The sequence below is a fragment of the Aphelocoma coerulescens genome, chromosome 9 (genome assembly GCF_041296385.1).
Source record: "Aphelocoma coerulescens isolate FSJ_1873_10779 chromosome 9, UR_Acoe_1.0, whole genome shotgun sequence".
Classification (NCBI taxonomy): Eukaryota; Metazoa; Chordata; class Aves; order Passeriformes; family Corvidae; genus Aphelocoma; species Aphelocoma coerulescens.
This window is the reverse complement of record NC_091023.1, coordinates 3,525,595-3,546,143: the sequence shown is the minus strand read 5'-3', so window position 1 is coordinate 3,546,143 and position 20,549 is coordinate 3,525,595. Positions and strand designations below refer to the sequence as shown.

Here is a 20,549-nt window from a genome sequence, read left to right as displayed (position 1 = left end):
GTCCAGAAATGATGCTCCCACCCTCACCCTGAAGTCGAGTCCTTGAACGAAGCCCAGTGAAGAACAACAGAGAGCCTCCTTAAGAGAGAGGAAAGGGGAGGAGAAAGCGTCTCTCTCTGGGTATAGCAACCCCACCTCCCGGTTATTTCATCTTCCTTACAAGGCTAAAGCCAGAAGCTGTCCTCTGCGCCTGGGTCCCTTAAAAGCAGGAGAGCAAACCCCAAGGATCCCGGTGGAGTGCAGCCGGCGTGCGGGGCTGACAGAGATGGGGAAGGAGGCACTGGCATGAGCCCTGTGGAAAGCACAGCAGAGGAGGCTGGTGCTCTCCAGAGAGGTGTGACAGTAACCTATGAATCCTAAACCAGGTGTCCAGTGATGCAGATCTTCTAAAGAAACATGAAACCAAACCCAAAAAGAAATCACTGAGGGGGAAAAAGTGCAACATGAGAGGTAAATATATTTTTCCTTGGGACAAACTGAAATAACTGGCTGTATTTTGTTTGAAAATCGTCATTGTAAGTAGATGTCAGAAACTGCAGACTGAAAAAATACATTTATTAACATCTGAATAAAGACTGGTCTGACTTCAAAAGCAGCACTGGGTTAAAAACTCAGATCAGCAGATGAATTCAGGTGCCTCTGAAGGCATTTTGGTGTTTCTCTTTAGGCATTCACAGCATAAAGCTTTTTAAAAATCTACTTTTCTGTTTTGCTCTCTCTGCTATTGCTAGATGTTTTCAAGAAGTAGTATGCTCATTGCTTTGGGAAAAAGCGTGGCACAACCAAAACCTAAACTGAGAGTATGGTTTAGTGTCTCCATCAAGACATTTCAAATGCTCCCATATCCCTGTTCTTGCAACAGTGCCATTTCTTCAGAAAGATCCATAACCTACTGAGCTGGAATGTCTGTTGACATCTGGTTGAGGTTACTGTAACTGGTATTTGGGTTTTTTTTTTTTTTCCAGTTTAATTGAAACAAGCTGAGATTGTCTGCACATTCTGTGAAGTGTTTCCATGCTCTGACTGTCTAGTCTCTCTGAGGGGTAATTCTAAAACTGCCAGATCTGAATGGGAAAAGAGGAAACACCTTGAGAGTTCAAAACTGCAGCCCTTCTGTGGACCATGCTGCCAGGGATAGTCAGTGGCTGAAAGACTCAAGACTTTGCCCCTTGTCTGTAAGACAGACCGAGACAAATGTTTTGCAAATCTGATATTACTGACTTTAGCATAACTGTATTTTTGAGCTTCTGATTTACATCTTTGTGATGCTAGAGGACTTAGAGATGCTTTTTTTTACCAGCTAAAATGAAAAACTGGCCTGTGGAGAAGAGCTGCTGGGAGTTCTGACAGACCTTGAGGACAGAGGATTACTAGACAACTCCTGCAGATTCTCATCGAAGGCATTGGCTCAGCCTTCCAGTCAGTGCATGCAGAGGTGTGGGTTCAGCAGCTGAAGATGGAAGTGCTACGTCGTTCCTCAGTCTTTGCTGCAGAGGTGATGGAGGTTTTTGACAGGTCTCCCACTGACAAAGAGCTTGTGTCCCAAGCCAAGGCTCTCTGCAGAGACTACATAAACTCAAGGCTGATTCAAGCAGGTGTCAGCTGGAGCAAACCTGAGTACAACACCCCAGTGCCTGGGGGTAAGCTGGCTGAGGTGTCCACCATACTGCTACGACTAGGTGAGTCCTGCTGGGATGGGAGACCTCTGATTGTATGGAGCAATTCGGACCAGACTAAGGTTTCTGGAAGAGGCTTTTCATGTGATGATACAGAGATTCTTCTTCTCTGCTTTTGGCATTTAGTTTTGGTTTAGGTGATCTTGCTTAAACAGTTCCTTTGCTTGAGTTTCCTCAGTCTCTTTGAGCTCAGCACAGGGTTTCTGCAAAGCTGCCCTTCCTCTGAGGACTTGCAACAGCTCAAAATCACAATGCAGTCCAAGAAAGCAGCAAACTGATTCTGTGTGCACAGGTCTCCACCTGTGTAACAATTCTCATGGTACTTAGAGCAGTTTTTCTCAGCTGGGCATTTTAACCAGTCTTGCAGTGTTTTCTCCAGATGTGACTTGATTGCCACAATGCATCTGGCATCTTTAAGGGCACTGCTGCCGCTGGACTTGGGCTTCAGCAGTAGCTCACCCAGTTTTAATTTGGGGGTAGTTGCTTAGAAAATGTGTTGTTGGAGATTTTATAAAAGCTGCTTTTAAATGACAGTGTGTTTAATTGTCCTTTAACGGTCTACCTTAGTCATTCAGCAAGACCGAAGTTTTCTTGCTTTTTGCTGGAGCAGGAAGGAGTTGGTTGATGTTGCTTGGCACACACTGCCATTCAGTGCCACTCTCACAGCACAGCAGCTCTGGGGGCTTCAGGGAGAGCAATTTGAAGGTCATACCTGGAGGCTGTGACATGAAGACATGCTCTAGAGCTTGTACCAGGAGCACCCTCTAAATGTTGACAGTTGCCTGGCCTTTTGTTTCGGGTTGTGTAGCATCCTGTGTGCTCAAGTCTAGCTGTTTGTCTTTTGGGAACACTACATCCTTGTTCTTGGAAGTTGTTTCCAACATCCCTCTTCACCTTCAGGCTGGTGTATTAGTTCACATCTGGCTTGGAAACTACCACCAGCATTTGCATCTGATTTAATTACATCAGAGTTCAAACAGGTCTGGTGAAGTAATCATTAGCTGGGCCTAACAAAGTCAGGACCAGGGCTGGTGTCCCTACTTTCTCCCCTTTCTACCTGTTTGATATTATCCCAAGTTTCTTCTTAAGGCATAGCTGTGTTTCTTTTAACTGACTTTTTTTTTTTTTTAATTCATTCTTTTCACTTTTTCTCTTCTATGCTGACTTAACTTCTGTTTTTGTTTCCAGTGGTTGTTTGGTCTTTGGGGGAATTTTTTTGTTCTTCTGTCAATCTCACTGTCTATTTGTATTCCCTTTCTTCTCCACCTGGATTGGGGGTTGAGATTTATTTGCTTTCAACTCAAGCTTCTGTGGGCGGCCAGGAACATGTTAAAGGGCAAGCAGGTGGCGCACTGGATCTGAAGGCGTCTCCTGGATGACTCTCCTGTTACTTATCCATGTGCAGATGGAAAGATTTGGCTGATAGTCCCAGGAACTTGGTGCCTTCTCTGAGCAAATCTGTTTGGAGAGCACCATGTGGTACCCATGCAACCAGAAAGGTGAGCAGTCCTCCTGATTAAGATGAAGAGTAGTTGCTGTCCTGTTTCTTTTTTCCACTTGCCACATGGTCCATCCCTTTATTTTCCCCTTTGATGCTCTAACCAGCACAAGGCCAGCTGCTATCCAGCCACCTGCCAGGAATGGTAATCCTTGGCCACTTCCTGAGCCATGCAACAAGCCAGACGAGTTTTTTCCTTCATGATAGTGCTGAGAAGCCTGTGGAGATGGGAAGTTGGAGTATTTCCTAGCCCACTTGCACACAGAGAACTGCCTGGTGGGCCAGCAGAGGTCCTGGGCACAGGCGATGCAGTTGGAGGTCATAGGGAGGGAGACCCCATCAACTCAGTGAGGCTTAGCAGCTAATTAGGGCAATTAATGAGTCAGACATGGTAAAACCTAATGGTATAGCCAAATGAGGCACCCCAGGCCAACCTGCTTCGTGTGTCAGAGGCCTGGTTTATCTGAACTTGTATTTCTTCTGGCCAAGGCCCAGGGAGGTGCCCTTTGACCACTGCACTGATCTTCTCCACATGGGAATTCTCACTGCTGCCCTGCTAATTCCTCCATAATCACTGGAGGAAGGAGGAGAAGCCCCCAAATTGCTCTAAGTGTTGCAAAGTTGGGTGTCAGAACAAGGGCACTGGAGCCCAGCACCAGTGTATCATGTCCTGGGGTTGCTGGGGCAGGGAGGCTCTCTGAGCATGGGAATGCTTTCCTGTGCTTTCCTTCCCCGGATGCCCTGTGCCTTCCTGCAAAACAGGGCATATGTGCCTCCAACCAAACCCTGATCTCATCTGGGGCCTCCAGGCACTGCTTGTTAGAAGCTGTAGCAGTGGCAGGCTACCAAGTGCTGATCCCAGCCTCCTGTGCCTCCCTCTCAGCTAACCAGGGCTATCCCCATTTCCTTACATTTAGCTGGAAGCCTGTGTGCTGCCTGTGAGGAGAAAACAGCTGTTGAACAGTCCAAGTAAGGTTTCCTCTTATCAGGGCTGACCATGTGTTGGCAGGTTTCCTCTTGCCATCAAAGAGGGACAATCCCACGCTCAGAAAGGGCTGGGAGAGCTCAGCTGTGGAATTCTGTAGAGCTGGGTTTTGCCTGTGCTGAGTGCCAGATAAATGAATTAAGGATCAGTAGCTAATGACTCTATAACAATCTCCTGATTGCAGTGGCATCTTCCTTTTTACCTCTCATATAAATGAAATTTCGAGGATCATCAGTTGCCCTCTGGCTGGGCCAAGTCACCTGGGTCTTGCAGTGGGATATAAAGGGGATATAAAGCTGTTGGGATAGCTCTTCCTCTTCCTGGAGCACCCTTGTGTGGGAGAAGAGCACAGCGTGTCCTAAAGCTAAGCCAAAAAGGGCTCTCCATGCACAAAGGGCCTTGGTGCCATGTGGTGTTTGCATTGTTTCATGCTCCTACAGCAGCTGTGCAACCATCATTAAATATCCATGAACCTCTACAGAGAGAGAAATCCCTTGGAAACCAGGCTTTATTAATTCTACTACTCAAAAACGGTTTTATTTTGCTACAAAGGAAAGGCTTTACTGTTGTTTCCCAAGCTTCATAGCTCAGTGCTTTAGGAGGAGGTTCTCTGCTTGTCCTTGGTGTTTTTGTCTTGGTCTTCAAGCTGGCCTAACACCTCCAGCCATTTCCCAGCTGGGCAGAAAGCACTCTGGAGGTGAAAGCACATGTCTGTGTCTCAGGTATCTTACTGCTGAGCAGTCAGCCATGCAAATGAGCATCTCTTTAACCATTTGGAGGAGAGAAAGAACTTTAGATTGACTCTCAAGTGCCTGTGTGAGCATAAAATAGCTGAAAGTCTCTTTGTTTAATTAATGTTGTGCAGCTCTGGGTGGATCCTTGGCTTTCATCAGCCTTCAGCATTCTTGAGTCACTCTCATGCACTTCAGGCATTTTTGTACAAGCCCGATGAGGGGCTGAGGAAGGGCGTATTTCTCAAAAGCTCACATGGATGTACATGCCTCCTTCTCACTTCTGAAATAAAGTGACATGGCTTTGCTTATCTGAGGCCTGTCTCCTGTGTTGGAGGAAAGGCAGGCAGCCAGCCTGGGAACAGCATTTATATCAGGGATTACTGCAGCCACACCAGGGGTACAGGGCAACTGCCTGCCTCTGCTCCCTTTAGGAGTCCCAGGCAAAGGGCATATTGGGAAAGAGGGTGCAGGTGATAGGGAATTGCATCTAAACCACCCTAAGCACCTGCTGCCTGCTTAAACTCAGGTGGAGCTGGGGTTCAGCCTCTTTGGCTGAAGGCATCCCTCGAGTGACCCAACCATATAACTCCTCCATGGTGAGAGCAGGACTTGGTGCTGTGTGCTGACTCCTGGCTGTTTGTTTCCAGGGGATGAGCTGGAGTACATTCGGCCCAATGTCTACCGGAATATCGCCCGCCAGCTGAACATCTCGCTGCACTCGGAGACGGTGGTGTCGGATGCTTTCCTGGCAGTGGCTGCACAGATTTTCACTGCAGGTACAGTGCCCAGACAGATCCACAAACAGGGCTGGGTGGGAGGAACGGGATGGAGGGCCTCTCTCGGAGAAGGCGTGTTTCTGGGATAGCCTGGAGGGTGGGGCCTGGTTTCTCAAAGGGCTGTGGGCAGTTTGGCAGTGTGCCCTCCTTTAATGATTTAATGAGAGCTCCTCTCTGCTGTCTTCTGGCTGGGAGATGTCCTGGGTTGTAATATCCTCGTGTAGGTTCTGTCTTGTTCTAGAAGGCACCTCCTGCCCTTCCTCGTTAGGAGGTGATTGTTGCCTCATTGCATGGGGAGGTCATTCATTCCAAGCTTCTTTGCTCACCATTGGCAACTGCAGAAGATTCATTGCATGGGAGTCTCCCTTATTCCAGCTCTTGCTGCTGATGCTGGGAGCCAGAATCATAGCTCAGGGTGCTGCTGATGCTGGGAGCCAGAATCATAGTTCAGAGGAAAGAGGCTCTTATTGAGCAAAGGAAACCAGATACTCAAGTTCACTCTGAGTTTTCATGCCAATTACCAAGTTTGTTAAGAAAACAGCTACAATCTGGCACTACAGTGTTTAGACAGCTTGGGGAGCCCCGCCAGTCACTTACAATGCCTTTCCAGCAAGGAAGCAAGGGATTTTGACCCTTTTTTGCTGGACAGGTTTTCTCCTTAATCTTTTACATGTCTGTCTTCCACATTCTGGTCTGGTTTTGAGGCTTCACACTGTACCTCTGTCTATGCTCACTTCCTGTCCACACTGTCTACAGGTTTTGACTAAGCCCAAAACTGCCCTGAGCATCCTGTTTCAATGCTTCTTCTTTCAGTGAAGAAATTTTTACTAATACCCAATCTAAACACCACCTGGTGCGATTTGGGGCCATTTCCTTTTGTCCCATGGCTGGGAGAAGAGACTATGCTAAGGCTCAAGGTGTATTTTGTTCCCCTGTTTCCAAATGACTCATTAGTTATTTGGAGTGAGGAGAGCCCATCTGTGTGGAGATGAGCACTGCAGAGCCCTGATCTGCTTTTGATGGTAAAGGATCTGCAACAGCATCATCTCTGTGATGTTACCACTGGTTCTCGTGTGTGGTCCAAAGCTGCCTCTGCAGGTAGCAAGAGACTTTCCCCTGACTTGAACAGGCTTTGATTTGGGGCCTGGCTGAGCTGACATTTACCTCAGGTGTTTAAACAAATGCCAGAAGGAAGAGGTCACTTGGTGGAGAAACAGAAGTGGAAAAGGGAGAGGTGTTTTCCTTCCTTAAAGGAAGCAGTTCTGTCCTGTTGGTAAGAGCTGCTAGGCATGAGGGATTTTTGAAACCTTTCAGCCTGTTTTTTACTGGGTTTGGTTTTTAATCAAGACTGTGTGGGCTGCAGTGAACCCTGTGTAACAGGAATGTAGGGTTAATGCTTTCTGAGGAGAAAGCACTTTCCCTGCGGGAGCAAATGGATGTAGGTGACACCAAGCTAACTGGTGCTGTTGACACACCTGAAGGATGGGATGACATCCAGAGGGACCTGGACAAGCTTGAGAAGTGACCTATGGGAATCTCATGAGGTTAAACAAGACCAGGTGCTAATGCTGCATCTTGGTCAGGGCAACCACTGGGATCTATCCAGGCTGGGGATGAACAGGTCAAGAACAACCCTGGGAGAAGGACTCGGGGGTGCTGGTGGATGAGAGCTGGACATGTCCCAGCCCTGTGTACTGGGACCCAGAAACCACCCATGTCCTGGGCTGATCCCCCAGTATGGGCAGCAGGGGAGGGGGAGATTCTGCCCCACTTAGAGCTGCCTCCAGCCTGAGGGTACCAGTGCAGGAAGGACATGGAGGTGCTGGAGCGAGTCCAGAGGAGGCACCAGGACGATCAGAGGAGGGATGGAGCAGCTTTGCTGAGAGGAAAGGCTGGAAGCTGGGGTTGTTCAGCCTGGAGAAGAGAAGCTCCAGGTGACCTAACTGTGGCTTTCAAGTCCCTGAAGGAGCCAACAAGGAAGCTGGAGAGAGACTATTTACAAGGGACTGGAGAGACAGGACAAGGGGGAATGGCTTCATACTAACAGGTAGTAGGTTTAGATTAGATATTAGGAAGAAAGTCTTCCCTAGGAGGGTGAGACCCTGGCAGAAGTTGCTCAGAGAAACTGTGGTTGCCTCCTCCCTGGAGGTGTCCAAGCTCAGGTTGGATGGGGCTTGGAGCAACCTGGGATAGTGGAAGGTGTCCCTGCCTGTCAGAGACTGGAAAAAGTAATCTGTTTTGAGACACCTTAGGATGCTTGTAATGCATGGGAGGGGGTGGGTCAGGCCTTGCTCTAGTGAGGTAGTGCCCTGCCCCCTGTGCCCCCCAACCCTGCAGTGTCTGTCAGCCATGGCACACTGAAGGCAGCCCCCCAGTGTTGCCTTCCCCAGTCCCTGAGTGGCCGAGAGACCCCAAGTCCCACTTGGGAGGAAGGCCCAGGATGGGCCAAAGTTTTAAGAAGCCTGACCACAAGGCAAGCACGTTGTCCTTTAACCCTACCTTCATCTTGGAGTTTTACATCACTGGAGCCCAGGAGTTGTCTGTTTTCCTATATCTTTCCTGTCTTTCTGTTTTTCTCCCTTTCTTCTTCTCTTTTCTCACGGAATATGATATTGAATGGGTTTAAAGGTTTTCTATGTTCAGTGGGCTAAGTCTATGCAATGGTAAGTGATGTTATGTTGCATTTACTCTTTTGCCAATGTTCCTTAATTTCCTATAGTTTGCCCGTCAACTTTTGTGTGTTTTTTACCTCTTGAGAATGTCTGGTTGGGATTTTCTCCTTTGCATCTACCCAGAGCAAAACCTGGAATTAAGTGACTGAGGTGTAACACTGCCCATGACAGGGGATTGGAATGAGATGTGCTCTGAGTTCCCTCCCAACCCAGACCATTCTGGGTTTCTCTGAAATGCTGTTGGAAAAGTATCCTGCTGCTCCCTCATCGCTTAGGCCTTATGACTTGAGCTTCCTGCCTTGTGCACACCCCCTCAGCTTTTCTCTCCACCAGAGTATATTGTGTCTGGCTATATTCTCCCAGCTGTGGAAGTGTAGCAGTGGATCGTGTTTCTTTAAGGTCTGATTTGTGAGCGAGACTTTGATGCTGAGTGGAGCAGAGGGAAGTTTATTTGAATAACCTCGGGTGGTGTGGTGCCCTGAGACTGCACAGCCGTGTCTCATGGCTTCTTCATCTCTCCCCTGGGGCAGAAAAGCTCATATGAGCAGGAACACTTTCAAGAGCATTCCTCTCCTGCTAATTCATTTTACCCTGGGCTCAGCAATGTTTACATACCTTCAGCTCCATGGCTGGCCTAGAGAATGCAACTTGTATTTCTTATTTTTTATAATGCCTTCTAAGCAGCCCTTGTTTTTCCCTTAACTTTTTCCATATCCTTCTGTTCCATGTCTGTGAGCAGAGCTTTCTCTCTTTTGACCATTCCTTTTTAGACCAGCTTTCCCTTCCCTGTTGTTGTTGTTAGCTCCTGTGCATGTTAATCCACGCAGTGGGAAGCTGTGAATGGATTGTCTTGCTTGGTGATGAGTGCCCATTTCACCCGGTGTGGATGACAGCCAGGCCTTTTGAGGAATTTGGAGCAAGATGTGGTTTTGCTTCTTATGTGCACTGGCCAGACACGATTCCAGCTTATGCTGAGAGATGCATCACACTAGTGTCGCTTTGAACCCGGCCTGGACAGCATGGGGGACAGAGGCACTGTCCTCTCAGTAGAATGTGCTCCTCTGCCCCTGCCAAGGGAGTACTTGAGAGAAAAATTAATGGAGCTGGTCCTGGGAAAGTGCAGAGGAGGGCTGCTGGGGCATGTTCCCCTGCCCTCTCCTGCTTGGGGCTGAATGGTTGCTGAAGCCCTCCTGGGCAGGGGGGCCCAGCCACAAGCACAGCCCAGGTGTTGGAGATGCCTGTTTCTTCCCTTGCTTCCTGCAATGTCTAATGAGAACAAGAGCATAAGCTGTGCCCTGCTGTCGTGAGTGAGAAGCCCAGCCTGCTGTCTCCATCTTCTGCCTCCAGCAGTGGCAAGAGGACTTCAGACAAATGGAAATCAGGAAGGGATTTCCTCCTGTCCTGCCCCCATGGACCGGCTCTGCTAGTAACAGGAAAGGCAGACTGAAGGATTGGTTTGACCCTTATGGGCATGCTCTGGAAAGAGGATGTGACCCCTAAGCCCTCCATATCCATCACCATTATAAGCATTAACAAAGAGCTCGTTCTCTTTCTGCTGTCCAGTGAAAGGGAGAGGGGTTCTCTCCCTGTGCCAGGGAAGCACTCACCTCATGCAAATCCTGCAGCAGGTACCACTATGGAACAATCTTGGCAGGGAAGCTGGAGCTGAAGGGCTTCCTCTCCATCCTCTCTGGACTGATGTGCCATGGAGCAAACTGCTTTCCTGTGTGCTGGGGAAGTCATGGGTCTCTTGAGCCTTTATTTTTCACAGGTTGTAGAATACACTTTTCTTCTGTTGGAAAGAGAAACTCGGGTTCAAAACAAAGTTAACCAAGACTGGAGCTGTCTTTCTGTACCAGAGTGACTTCAGTCATGTCAGTGTTTGTTACTGCCATGTAAATATCTCAGAGCTAATGGACTTGCTTCAGATATTTAAAGAGTGCTGTCAGTAAAAGCTTGGGAATAAGCCAGTGAACTCTTCCCTGGAATTTTGGGTAACTTTTGTTATGTAACTCAAGATGCAAGGAACCATATTTCTGCAGGGATGGAGAACTGTAAAACTGACTTATACCAAAGCTGAATATAAGCCAGCTGAGGCTCTAGTCCTGGAGATAGATACCATCAGCAAGGAGTGTAACCCTGTAAAGCCTCTTTCATTAGGTAGAACTGTATTGACCTGCACTCGGACAGCCTCTTTCTTGCAGGGAGAACCCCTCTGTCTAGTCCTCTGTGGTTTCATAGACTCTTCCTGGCTCGTTCTGCTGGCTGTCATGGTGACACACAATGTGAGAAAGGCAGATAAATAGTGTGAATGCCAAACAGGCAGTGAACTTCCTGAGTGACAGCGCTGGTGTCGGGGACACTGCAGGGTCTGCTCAGCAAATAAAACCAGAAGAACAGTCACTTCAGCTGCATTAATAACTTCCTCTGATCTCGGGATTGGTTCTGCAGAAGGACAGAGGATCACAGAGGATTTGAGCTAATGCTGTTACTGTTGCTGCAGAGCCTCACAAAGGGTTCATCTGTAGATTTTGATCTTACATTAGTCATGAAAAATGGGGCTTTTTTTGTAACACTGAATGGATTTTCTTCAGTCTAAAAAGGTATTCCTGTGGCTGACATTTGAAGAGTTCCTCTAAAGTTTAGGGGGTTTTTTTATTTAAGGAAAAGAAAAGCAAGCAATTCCTAAAAGTGTTAGTGTGAGTGTCTCTTTTGAAGCACCAAGTGTAAGAATTGTGGAAATGCTCTGAAATCTGCATGTTTTCCAAAGAAATATTCTCACTGTTCTCATTCTGCTGCAGTGAGAAGAGCTGTGAGGAGGCTGGAGCTCCATCCCAGAGTTGGTTCAGGCTACCTGGGGATCTGAGAGTGCAACGAAGAAAAGAGGGAGACTCTTTATGCCATATAAATCGTATTTTTGCTTGCTGAGCACATCCAGTTTTCTAATGGTGTGTTTAACCCCTCATGATCCATAGATCAAGTCATTGCACAGATCTTTTCATCCTCTCACCTGTTTTCTTTCTTGCTGCAACCCTGCAAGAACAGTTTAGTGTGGTTTTTAAATATTAGAACTTCACCAGGCTTCTGGCTCTGTTTGGGAGAGACTTTGGACAGATTCCATAGAGACCTAACACTGTAAAACACTTGGCAGTGTGCTTGATAAATATGGCTATTGCAGGTAATAAAGTACAGGGGGGATGTGCCGTTGTGCAGCCGTAGTTCTGCATGGGAGCGAAAGGGTTGTGTTTCCAGGTCACTGGTCCTGATAAAAGCCTGATGAGGGGCAGCTGACTGCAATGTTTGAGCATGAAGGATTTATGCCCAGTGGTGTTGGTAAGGCTCTGGGGAACCCCTTGGAGGTTGGCTGGTACCTAGAGCTGAGCTCCCGCGCTTCTCGCTAACGCTTACAGGAAGATGACTACTGCTGGGACAACTTCCATGGAGCTCTTGCTGCAGGCAGGTCAGCCTGGCAGGAAGGCTGTCTTCTGGGAGATTAGGTAACTGACTGACTCCACCCCTGCACTGTCTTCAGTGGGCTAGCATAGGCAATGTTAAGTAGACAGAGAGGCCAAATCCTTGAAGCTACCTGTTTGTTGGGTGGAGATTAAGGCCTAGTCCTTACATTGAAGAGGACACCTGCCCTCGTGAATGCAAGTGGATGGGTTGGCACTTGGCATTCTGGTGAGCAGCGACAGGACCCAAGGGAATGGCAGGGAGCTGTGTCATGGGGGTTAGATCAGGTATTAGGAAAAGATTCTTCCCCAGACAGTGGTTGGGCACTGAACAGGCTCCCTAGGGAATGTCATGGCCCCAGGCCTGCCAGAGCTCCAGGAGCCTTTGGACAACGCTCTCAGGCGCAGGGTGGGATTGTTGGGGTGTCTGTGCAGGGCCAGGAGCTGGTCTCAATGATCCTTGTGGATCCATCCAGCTCAGGATTCTATGACTCCTCTATTCCAGCTATGATTCTATAAACCCTCTTGGGCCTGTAGCTTTGCCTCCCTTTGTTTCTTTTGTGCCATGATAGAACTGAAGATGCTTATCTTGTATGCTTTGAGTGTCACATTGGAACAGTGATTAGAAAAAACCAGGAGTGCTTTGTCTAAGGGTGTTTAAGTTTTCTGTTGAAGACAAAAAACCCCAGGTTGTTCAAACTATTTGAATTTTATCACCTCTTGGGCAGCATGTGCATGGCTGAGAGCCAATGGCAATACAAAACATGGTGGTGCACATCTTCCCAATCCCGATGGTGCCTTTGGGCTGCTTTCTCCAAAGCTGTGCAGCCAGTGCTGAGAGGCAATTAAACCATACTAAGGTCAGATTATTTCATTCCACTTCTCTATGTGGAAAGTCTTCCCCAGTTCTGCTCCTCTAGTATTCTTTTCCCCCGTGTGGAGAGCACACAGAACTGTGGCTGTAGGCGGGCAGCACGGGCACATGTAATGAAGCAGAGTCATTTCCTTTGATTATTCAAGACTGAACTGAGTGTGTGTGTAAATATGAATGACCTTTATTCTTTTCACAGGCATAACGTGGGGCAAGGTGGTGTCTCTCTATGCCGTGGCAGCTGGGCTGGCGGTGGACTGCGTGCGGCACGCGCAGCCAGCCATGGTTCACACCATCGTTGACTGCCTGGGAGAGTTTGTCCGCAAGACCTTGGTGACATGGCTGAAAAGGAGAGGAGGCTGGGTAAGAAATGCTGTCTCATCAGACTTGTTTCTGCATGTCCAGACCAGAAAATATCCCAGTTAATGCAAGTGAGAGTGCACTCCCTGAAGCTTTATGCAGAAAGAGGCTGTGTGAGAGTCTCTTCCACTGTGCTGTGGCCACCTCTGTCCTACTTACACCTGTGCTAGACTTAGATAACTCTGTTACTGCCTTGTGGTCCCATCCTCAAAAACATCAGTTATTCTTGTCCTCAACTTCCTGCATAGCTGTGCCATAATAATTCAATCCTGACCCACCAGCACCTGTTGTGTTCCTGATCTTCTTCAGAGCTAACAGCCAGTCATAGTGGGACACTGCAGGGGTAATTCCTGTGAGGCACTGGCACAGGTTCCCCAGAGAAACTGTGGTTGCCCCATCCCTGCAAGTGTTCCAGGCCAAGTTGGATGGGGTTTGGAGCAGGCTGTTTTTAGGGAAGGTGTCCCTGCCCGTGGCAGGGGATGGGACTGGATGATCTTTAAGGTCTCTTCCAACCCAAACCATTCTTTGAGATTCTGTGATACTCTTGGCTGGCTGTTTTCTAGAAACTGGCAAAAAATGAGGCCTGCCAGCTTAATTCTCATCTCACCTCTGTGCATCAGATTTCTTTGGTCTCTCTGTACCCAGTGTGAGCATTGGTTCCTGTGGAGGATCGTTCATAGTAAGAACTTTATTTTGGTGCTGTGGCATAGCTAGATACCTTTCCAGTGACCTCCCCAGCAGACTGGAAGAACTGGCTGGCTGTGTTAGTGGCTGGCAGCTGGGTGATATCTGTATGTACCAGGTTCCATGTGCCTGTCTGGCAGGGGCACAGACAGTCCTTGGATCCTCTAGTGTGCTGCTGGGCAGATTCTTCTTGGGGAAAAATATTGCCCTGTGACACCACTGAATTCATGGGACATCTTGTTCCCAAGGCATGCACTCTTTCCAGACTGAGCCACAGAAGCAAATTCCCTCTTTTCCAAGAGGTGAAATTTATTCCTGAGCCGTCAGGAAATGGTCAGGCTCCTCACCCACACAGATCTGGAGAGAGGGGGATGTCTTTTTCCAAACTAAGCATTGCTCCTTTGTGCTGAGACTTCCCAACTGTGTCAGTAGCTGGTTCAGGCACCTGATTTCTTCAGGAGTGAAGACACCTTTTTTGGCAAAGAGCAACTGGGAAAGTATCATTGTTCTGATTTTGGATCCCTTGCACTTATTAAGTACCAATCCTACCTTAAATCATCCCTGTCCTCTCTAAAACTGTGTCACCTCGAGGCCAGCTGGCTCAGGGAACTGTTTGGTTGGGCTAAAAGTAACCATTGATTTGAATGCCCTGATCTGTTTCATTTTGTATTCTAAAAATTAATTGTGCCGAGGCAGGTGAAGAGGATATCCTGGGATTAAGTAACACTGTTCCTGCCTGTGAATGCCAATCCCTGCCTCAGTATCATTTGAGGCTTACTTTAACTGCATACCTGTAGAGGTGCTTGAAATGTATTCTCTGAAACATTGTTGTTTTGGTTTTTTTTAAGATCTAGTTTCATTAAAACAGGAATGTTGCATAGGAACACATCCCCCTTCTGGTTTCCAAGTACTTTTTTCTTATTTTTGGTAAAACTTGTGTGCTCTGATAAGTGAACATCTTATTTTAATTTTTATATTGCTTCATTAGTGTTCAAAACAATGTTTGGATAGTTCCAAAAGGATACTTTTGTAAAATTTGTTGCATAGCAAACAAGCTGCAAAACCCATCCCCAGACCAGCTGTGGTTCTGTGCAGCTGAGGAGGAAAGTCCACCACTGGCTCCTTCTGCCAGCCATCCCTCTTTAGATGGGCAGCATGTTCCTATTGGGTTGCTGAATTTATGCTGATTGCTCTTGGGATCTGGCCCTAAGGAAGGGAAGCCAACTTCACTGCCCCCCATCAAGCACAAGACTGTGAAGGCTGCTGGGTTGTTCTGATACAGCCCATTTCCAACCCCCTTATCAGCAATTCTGGGCTGTGAAAAGGAAATACTTTCCCTCTAGAAACGAGGGGATCCTTCAGTCTGGGGAAAGGCTGCTAATCCTCCTGCCATCTTGTGCTGTGCTTCCCCAAATGTTCTTCCTCTTGATCCAGGCACTGCAGCAAGGAATTTCCCAGCGTTGTTCACTCACGGGCCAGACTGAACAGCTTTTTGCTGGAACCCTCTCACCCACTGCCTGGCCTGGCTTGTGTTGGTTTGTCCTGGCATGCCATCCTTGTTCACATGGCCCCCATCTCTTATGCATCACCTTAGGCTGAGACTGCCAAGAGTAACCCCCATGCCCTGAGCTGGTACAGAAAAGGCACCATGGAGACTTTGGAAAGACCTTTGAAATTCTCCATTCAGCAGCAGGTTCCCATGCTGCTTCCACAGGGTGGAGAAGACCACAAAACCCAACCCAAACCTCACAGAAGGAACAAGAAAGAACCCTTGAGACATCATTTCTTCCTGGGAAGAGTTTGCAGCCTCACTAGTGGCTTTACAGTAGAACAGAAAGATTTAAACTTTTTTAGCAGCATTTGCTACAAAGCAGTGCATGTGACTTGAATTTGTTTGAAAAATTAACATAGAACATCAAACTGCCATTGCAACAGTTTATCAGTGCCTGATAAGGCAAAAAGACGTAAGTAGCTTTGAAGTTTTCAATTCCACTGCCTTATCAGGTAGGCTTGATTTGGATAACAACAGGCAATTGTTAAACAGCTGAGCAATTTTGCTTATCTAAGCAAGCCCCATACAAATTTGTAAATGCTTCTGAGTGCAGCTCCTCTCAGTTAGAGCAGTGAGGTCATTGCCTTGGGACAACATAGCAGGGCTTTAAGGAGTTCACGTTTTCTCATCTGGCAGTTAACCCTCTACAGCTGTAATCAACCCAGTGTGTGTATTTGGGCCTTGTACTGGCTCATGTGAGGCACTAAAGCCCATTAGAGCTTATGTTTCTCATGGGTCAGGTACCCTAATATATGTGTTCAGACAGGTACCTGCAGGTCGTGACTTCTCTCAAACTAAAGGGACAGTAGGACACAACTGTGTTTTAAACATGACCCCATGCAGGTCACTAGAATTTGACAAGTTGAATCAGTTCAGGCTTTTTTCAGATGCAAATAGGGTGAGTGTGCTAAGCCATCGCTGGAAGTATTCAGAGAGACCCACCTTGCTTTCCTCCACAATACAGATAAAGTACCTGTAACCACCTGTACCACATTGCAGCATCTCCTGGTAACTGCCTTGGCTCTGCTTGCTATGTTTGCTTGTGTTTTTTAGCTATAGGCAGCAGTATTTCCACACCTTGGTGCTGGCTCAGCTTTCTCCTGTCATCCTGTTTCTTCCCACCATTGTGTGCCTGTGTTCCTTCTTCCTGCAGTCTCTGCTTGTCAGTTATTCACGGGCTCAGCTTCTCCTGATGCTCCCAGGAGATCAGCGCTGTGGTGAGGAGCCCCGTGCCAGCCCTCCAGACACGGTGAACAAGGAACTGCTGGAACGTGTGGGAGGCTGCTGTCAGCAGAGCTTTGGTCTGGAGACGATGATGGGGGTGGTTAGTGTGGCTGTACTCACTAGCCAGACTCTGGGATTTGTCCCTTAGCCCCCTTTTCCTTTCTTCTAGTGATGACCAAGGTTGGTCAGGCAAGGCTCGTGCATGTTGTGAGCACAGGCAGAAGGAATAGAGAAGATTATGGGAGCATTCATCGTCTCTAGTGTCCTGCTTTGGGGAGGAACACCTCAGGGATGAGAGTCTGCCTTGTCTGTGCTTGGTCAATGAGAGACTTAGGTCAGAAGGCGAATTTGGAAGACTACTGAGCAAAGCTTATAAAGAAAAAGCTTTTGAGGCTGTGAACATTTGCCATCCTTGTGTGATTATGTGAGATTATTGTTCTCATTTGCCACCCAAAAGCTGTTTCTGAAAACCACGTGGGGTTGATGTGCTAATGGTGCACCCCCCGTTACACAACCACAGTCCACATCTTGTGCTAGGCTGGAGTTTAACCACAACTCAGTTATATCACAGGCAAAGCTTTTTAATTCTGATTCCTGCACCAGAAAATACATTTTTCTCTCTACCTCTGTCCTGTTCACTTCACCCTCTTGATATTGTCCATTTTCTCCTTCCCATGCCAGATGAGAACCTATCTCTGTCAATTTGACGGGGGGGGAGGTTGTTGTTTTTGGGTTTTTTTAATCATTGCAGGCCAGCTTCTCTTCTTGTTAATACTTGAAACTGGCTGCCCAAGCCATCTTTAAATCTGGCCCACACGTCTGGGAGGCATCTCTGCTGGCATATGTATTTCCACAAACAAAGCTACAAAGCTTGCATTGCTTTAGGTTTAAATTGGGGGATGGCTTGCTTGAATGTCTTCCAAAGAAAGCATTCAGGCAAGAGAAAACGTACAAGCAACTTGAGCTGATATTTAACAGGACAACCTCTGGGAAGCATCTGGCTTTACAGAAGAGGATGGGAATGCTGATACTGCTAAGGCTTCCTAGGACTGTTGAACAGGGAAAGAAAGTTGTATCTAGTGATCCAAAATGGAAAGTGCTGGATAATCTTCCTGTAGCATTTCTTTCCCCAGGAGTGGCTGAAAAGGGGGACACTTTGCCTCGTTGTTGGGGAGTTAGGAAAGCGTATTTTGCAGGGCTCTTGAGCCTGATTTAATAACTTTCAGTGTGTGGAAGCATCAGAGCCAGCATCTGGTGCTGCAGCAGTGGTGGTGCGATGCTGTGGGTTGTGGGGCTGGGACAGCCTGCAGGAGTGGCTGATGTGGGCATCTCTCTCTGACCATCTCTCTTCCCTCCTCATTAGGCAGACATCACAAAATGTGTGGTGAATACTGACCCCAGCCTTCGCTCCCACTGGCTCGTGGCCGCTGTTTGCAGTTTTGGTCACTTCCTCAAGGCCATCTTCTTCGTCCTGCTGCCTGAGAGATGAGTCTGAGTTGCCAGGCACAACCCTCCTGCCCCATCTTCTCTCCCACTCCAGAAGCAGCAAGAAGTAACTGGAGAAGTAATTCCAGATTGGTAATGGCAGTCTCTGAAGAGGAGGAAGAGAAGAACTGGGACAAAATAAAAGGCTTGTTCTCCTCTCCCATCAACTGGGAGCAGATGATCAACCACAGTCTCCTATTTGCAGCCACACGAGCCTCTCTCACCATTAATTCTTCCAAGAATCTTGTTTCCCTGGGTAACTTGCATGTGTGGCCTAGGTGTTGCTGGTCCCTGGGCACGCTGATGGCAGCCACATGGAGCATGGGACTGTCAGATGGCTGCTCCTTATGGCTCTGTTGCATGCTTATGCTAGCACCAGGCAGAGGGGAGGAGGAAGGGAATATTATTTGAAATGGGATAAGAAAATAGGAGAGGGGAAGAGTCCCTCCTTCACTCCATGTGATTTCCCTTTCAGTCCTCAGACTTGCCTTGTGTTGATTCTTGTCGTTACATTTGTGCTTAAACTTCATCTCCTTTAGCCCTAACTCACTTGCTGGGCTCTGCCCCAGCACAGCGTGGTGGGTTTTTAACGAGATAAAACCAAACATTCTGTCAACAGATGCTTCTCCCTGACACGTCTTGGAGATTGGTCTGAGTAGCTGTGTGAGGGGCAGGACGAGAGGGCAATGTATATTTTGTTGATTCCTCTTGCTGCACTCACCCCAGTCAAAAAGGAGAACAAGGGGCAATGCTTTCAAGCAACAACTTGGGAGTGGAATTTCATCATGAAGAAAAATGTTTTCTCCACGGAGATTTTGTCAGAGCTAAGCATGTAAGTAGGAAAGGCTGGGAGCCGTGGGCAGAAAGAGGGAAGCAGCAAGTGAACTGGCTGGCATTGTAAAAGCAGTGAGCTGTGCTGAAAGTAGCTGATGTATGTTTCTGCTTTTCATCTCTTTGAAGTACAACTCGTAGTCTTCTTTGTGGCAAACAATAAAAGAAAATAAGTGGTATTTCACTATTGCAAAGGCTATTGTATTTGTTTCCAGACCAGAGTTAACAATTCCAAAAAAGGCCAGAACAGTTCAGAGACAAACACTCTGACCATGCTAAAAATACTTCAGCTTTTCCCCTGGTAGAGCATGTTAACATGTTAAAACTGTGACTCGCCTGGATCATGCCTGGAATTTAACCCATGTGGTTGCCATGTCAGAAACATGCTGGTTTTACCAACAGATGCAGGGCCTCCCTGACATCAGCAGGAAAGGGCTGTGGAGCCTCCTCTCTGCCAAAGCCTTCTGGAGACTCCCTGCTCAGTGCCCTGCTCCCTAAAGTGTGGTGCTAGGCACAGAAAAAAAACAGGGATTAAGAACACGTGGCACTGTAGGGGGTTTTGCTGGGTTTTTTCCCTGATTTCCCTCCCAAACATTTAGAGGGGCTTCACTCTTCCTCCAGGAGTTACAAAGGAGTCTGAGAATAAAGCAAAACCTTTACTTTTGGGTACTACCTGTGGGCCAGGTCTGTACTCGCAGTTAGTAGTGCTGTGCTCTGACCAGCAGGAACCCTAGCAGAGGATGTGTAGGAGTTAGAGCCTTGCACATTTTTGCTTTTTCTGCTCTAGGCCTTTGCACTTTGATGCCTTGGCATATGGGGGCCAGGCCCAGCTTTACCCCTAGTGCTACACCCTCAGTGAAGAGTGCTGTACCAGCTTGGTCTACAAGTACATTTTCAGTAGTAAAGCAATTGTTGTGGATCAAAGCCCTTCAAGAGCAACCTCCCTCATCTCCAGTCATTCAACAGAAAAACTCACTGAGAAGGGGAGAGCCTCCCACTCCACATCAAAGCTGTGTGCTGCCTTGGACAGTGGCTAGGGACACTTTGGGGTGGGTTATACTGATGAAGTTCCCAGTGTGGCTACAGCTGATGGTGCCATGAGGTTGGGGCATTTTTAAGTGTGTAAAACTTGAGGCAGTTCCCCAGATAAAACCAAATTGCCAGAGGAACATTAAAATTTTTTTGATTTCCTGACGTGATTATATTGGCATTAGGGGTTTTGCTGGCATGACCTACAGTTAGGATTTTCTTCCGTAGATTCCTGGTAGATTTGGCTATGGAAATGCAGAGCAGGTACAGAACACATGGGGAACTACACTAATCGCCTTTGAGCAGCAGAGAGAGGATTCCCTCCAGTCGGCAACAGAGGCACTAAAAGCTTCATAGTCCATAGCAGGGGGGTGCAGATTTGTTGTCCTAAAGGAGCCTGTGGAAAAGGAGACTTTGGATTTCTGGAAATACCCCAGCTGTGTGCAGACTTTGACTTGGACAGCTTCACAACTCATCAAGTCCAGCTTGCCTTGTGTCTCGTGGAATGTATGGGAGTTACTGGAGCAGCACAGTTCGACACTGGGGCTGGCAAGACCTGTCTCAATTTAGATGCTGTTTTGAAATGTAGTACTTAAGGCTGCTGGGGTTTTTTTTCAGTAAACAAGTGATATCAGAGGATCTATTAAGGAACACAAAGAGTTAAATGCACCGATTAAGTGGATTTAGCAAAAAGATAATGACAAGCCAAATAAAGCAGCA

General features: G+C 47.5%; 1 protein-coding gene across 1 annotated transcript; it reads left to right on the top strand.

The window, feature by feature from the left end:
* The first annotated feature begins 5 nt into the window (after positions 1 to 5).
* BOK (BCL2 family apoptosis regulator BOK) lies at positions 6 to 19,010 on the top strand. Its single transcript, XM_069025033.1, has 5 exons — positions 6 to 450; positions 1,301 to 1,679; positions 5,541 to 5,669; positions 12,864 to 13,027; positions 17,848 to 19,010. The coding sequence occupies exons 2-5, from the start codon at positions 1,457 to 1,459 to the stop codon at positions 17,971 to 17,973; spliced, it is 642 nt and encodes a 213-aa protein (XP_068881134.1). The 5' UTR covers positions 6 to 450; positions 1,301 to 1,456; the 3' UTR covers positions 17,974 to 19,010.
* Positions 19,011 to 20,549: the final 1,539 nt, after the last annotated feature.

Coding starts and splice junctions, on each gene's coding strand:
- BOK (XM_069025033.1), top strand. CDS start 1,457: ATGGAAGTGCTACGTCGTTCCTCAGTCTTTGCTGCAGAGGTGATGGAG. Junction 5,670..12,863: donor TGCACAGATTTTCACTGCAG/GTACAGTGCCCA, acceptor TTCTTTTCACAG/GCATAACGTGGGGCAAGGTG. Junction 13,028..17,847: donor TGAAAAGGAGAGGAGGCTGG/GTAAGAAATGCT, acceptor CCTCCTCATTAG/GCAGACATCACAAAATGTGT.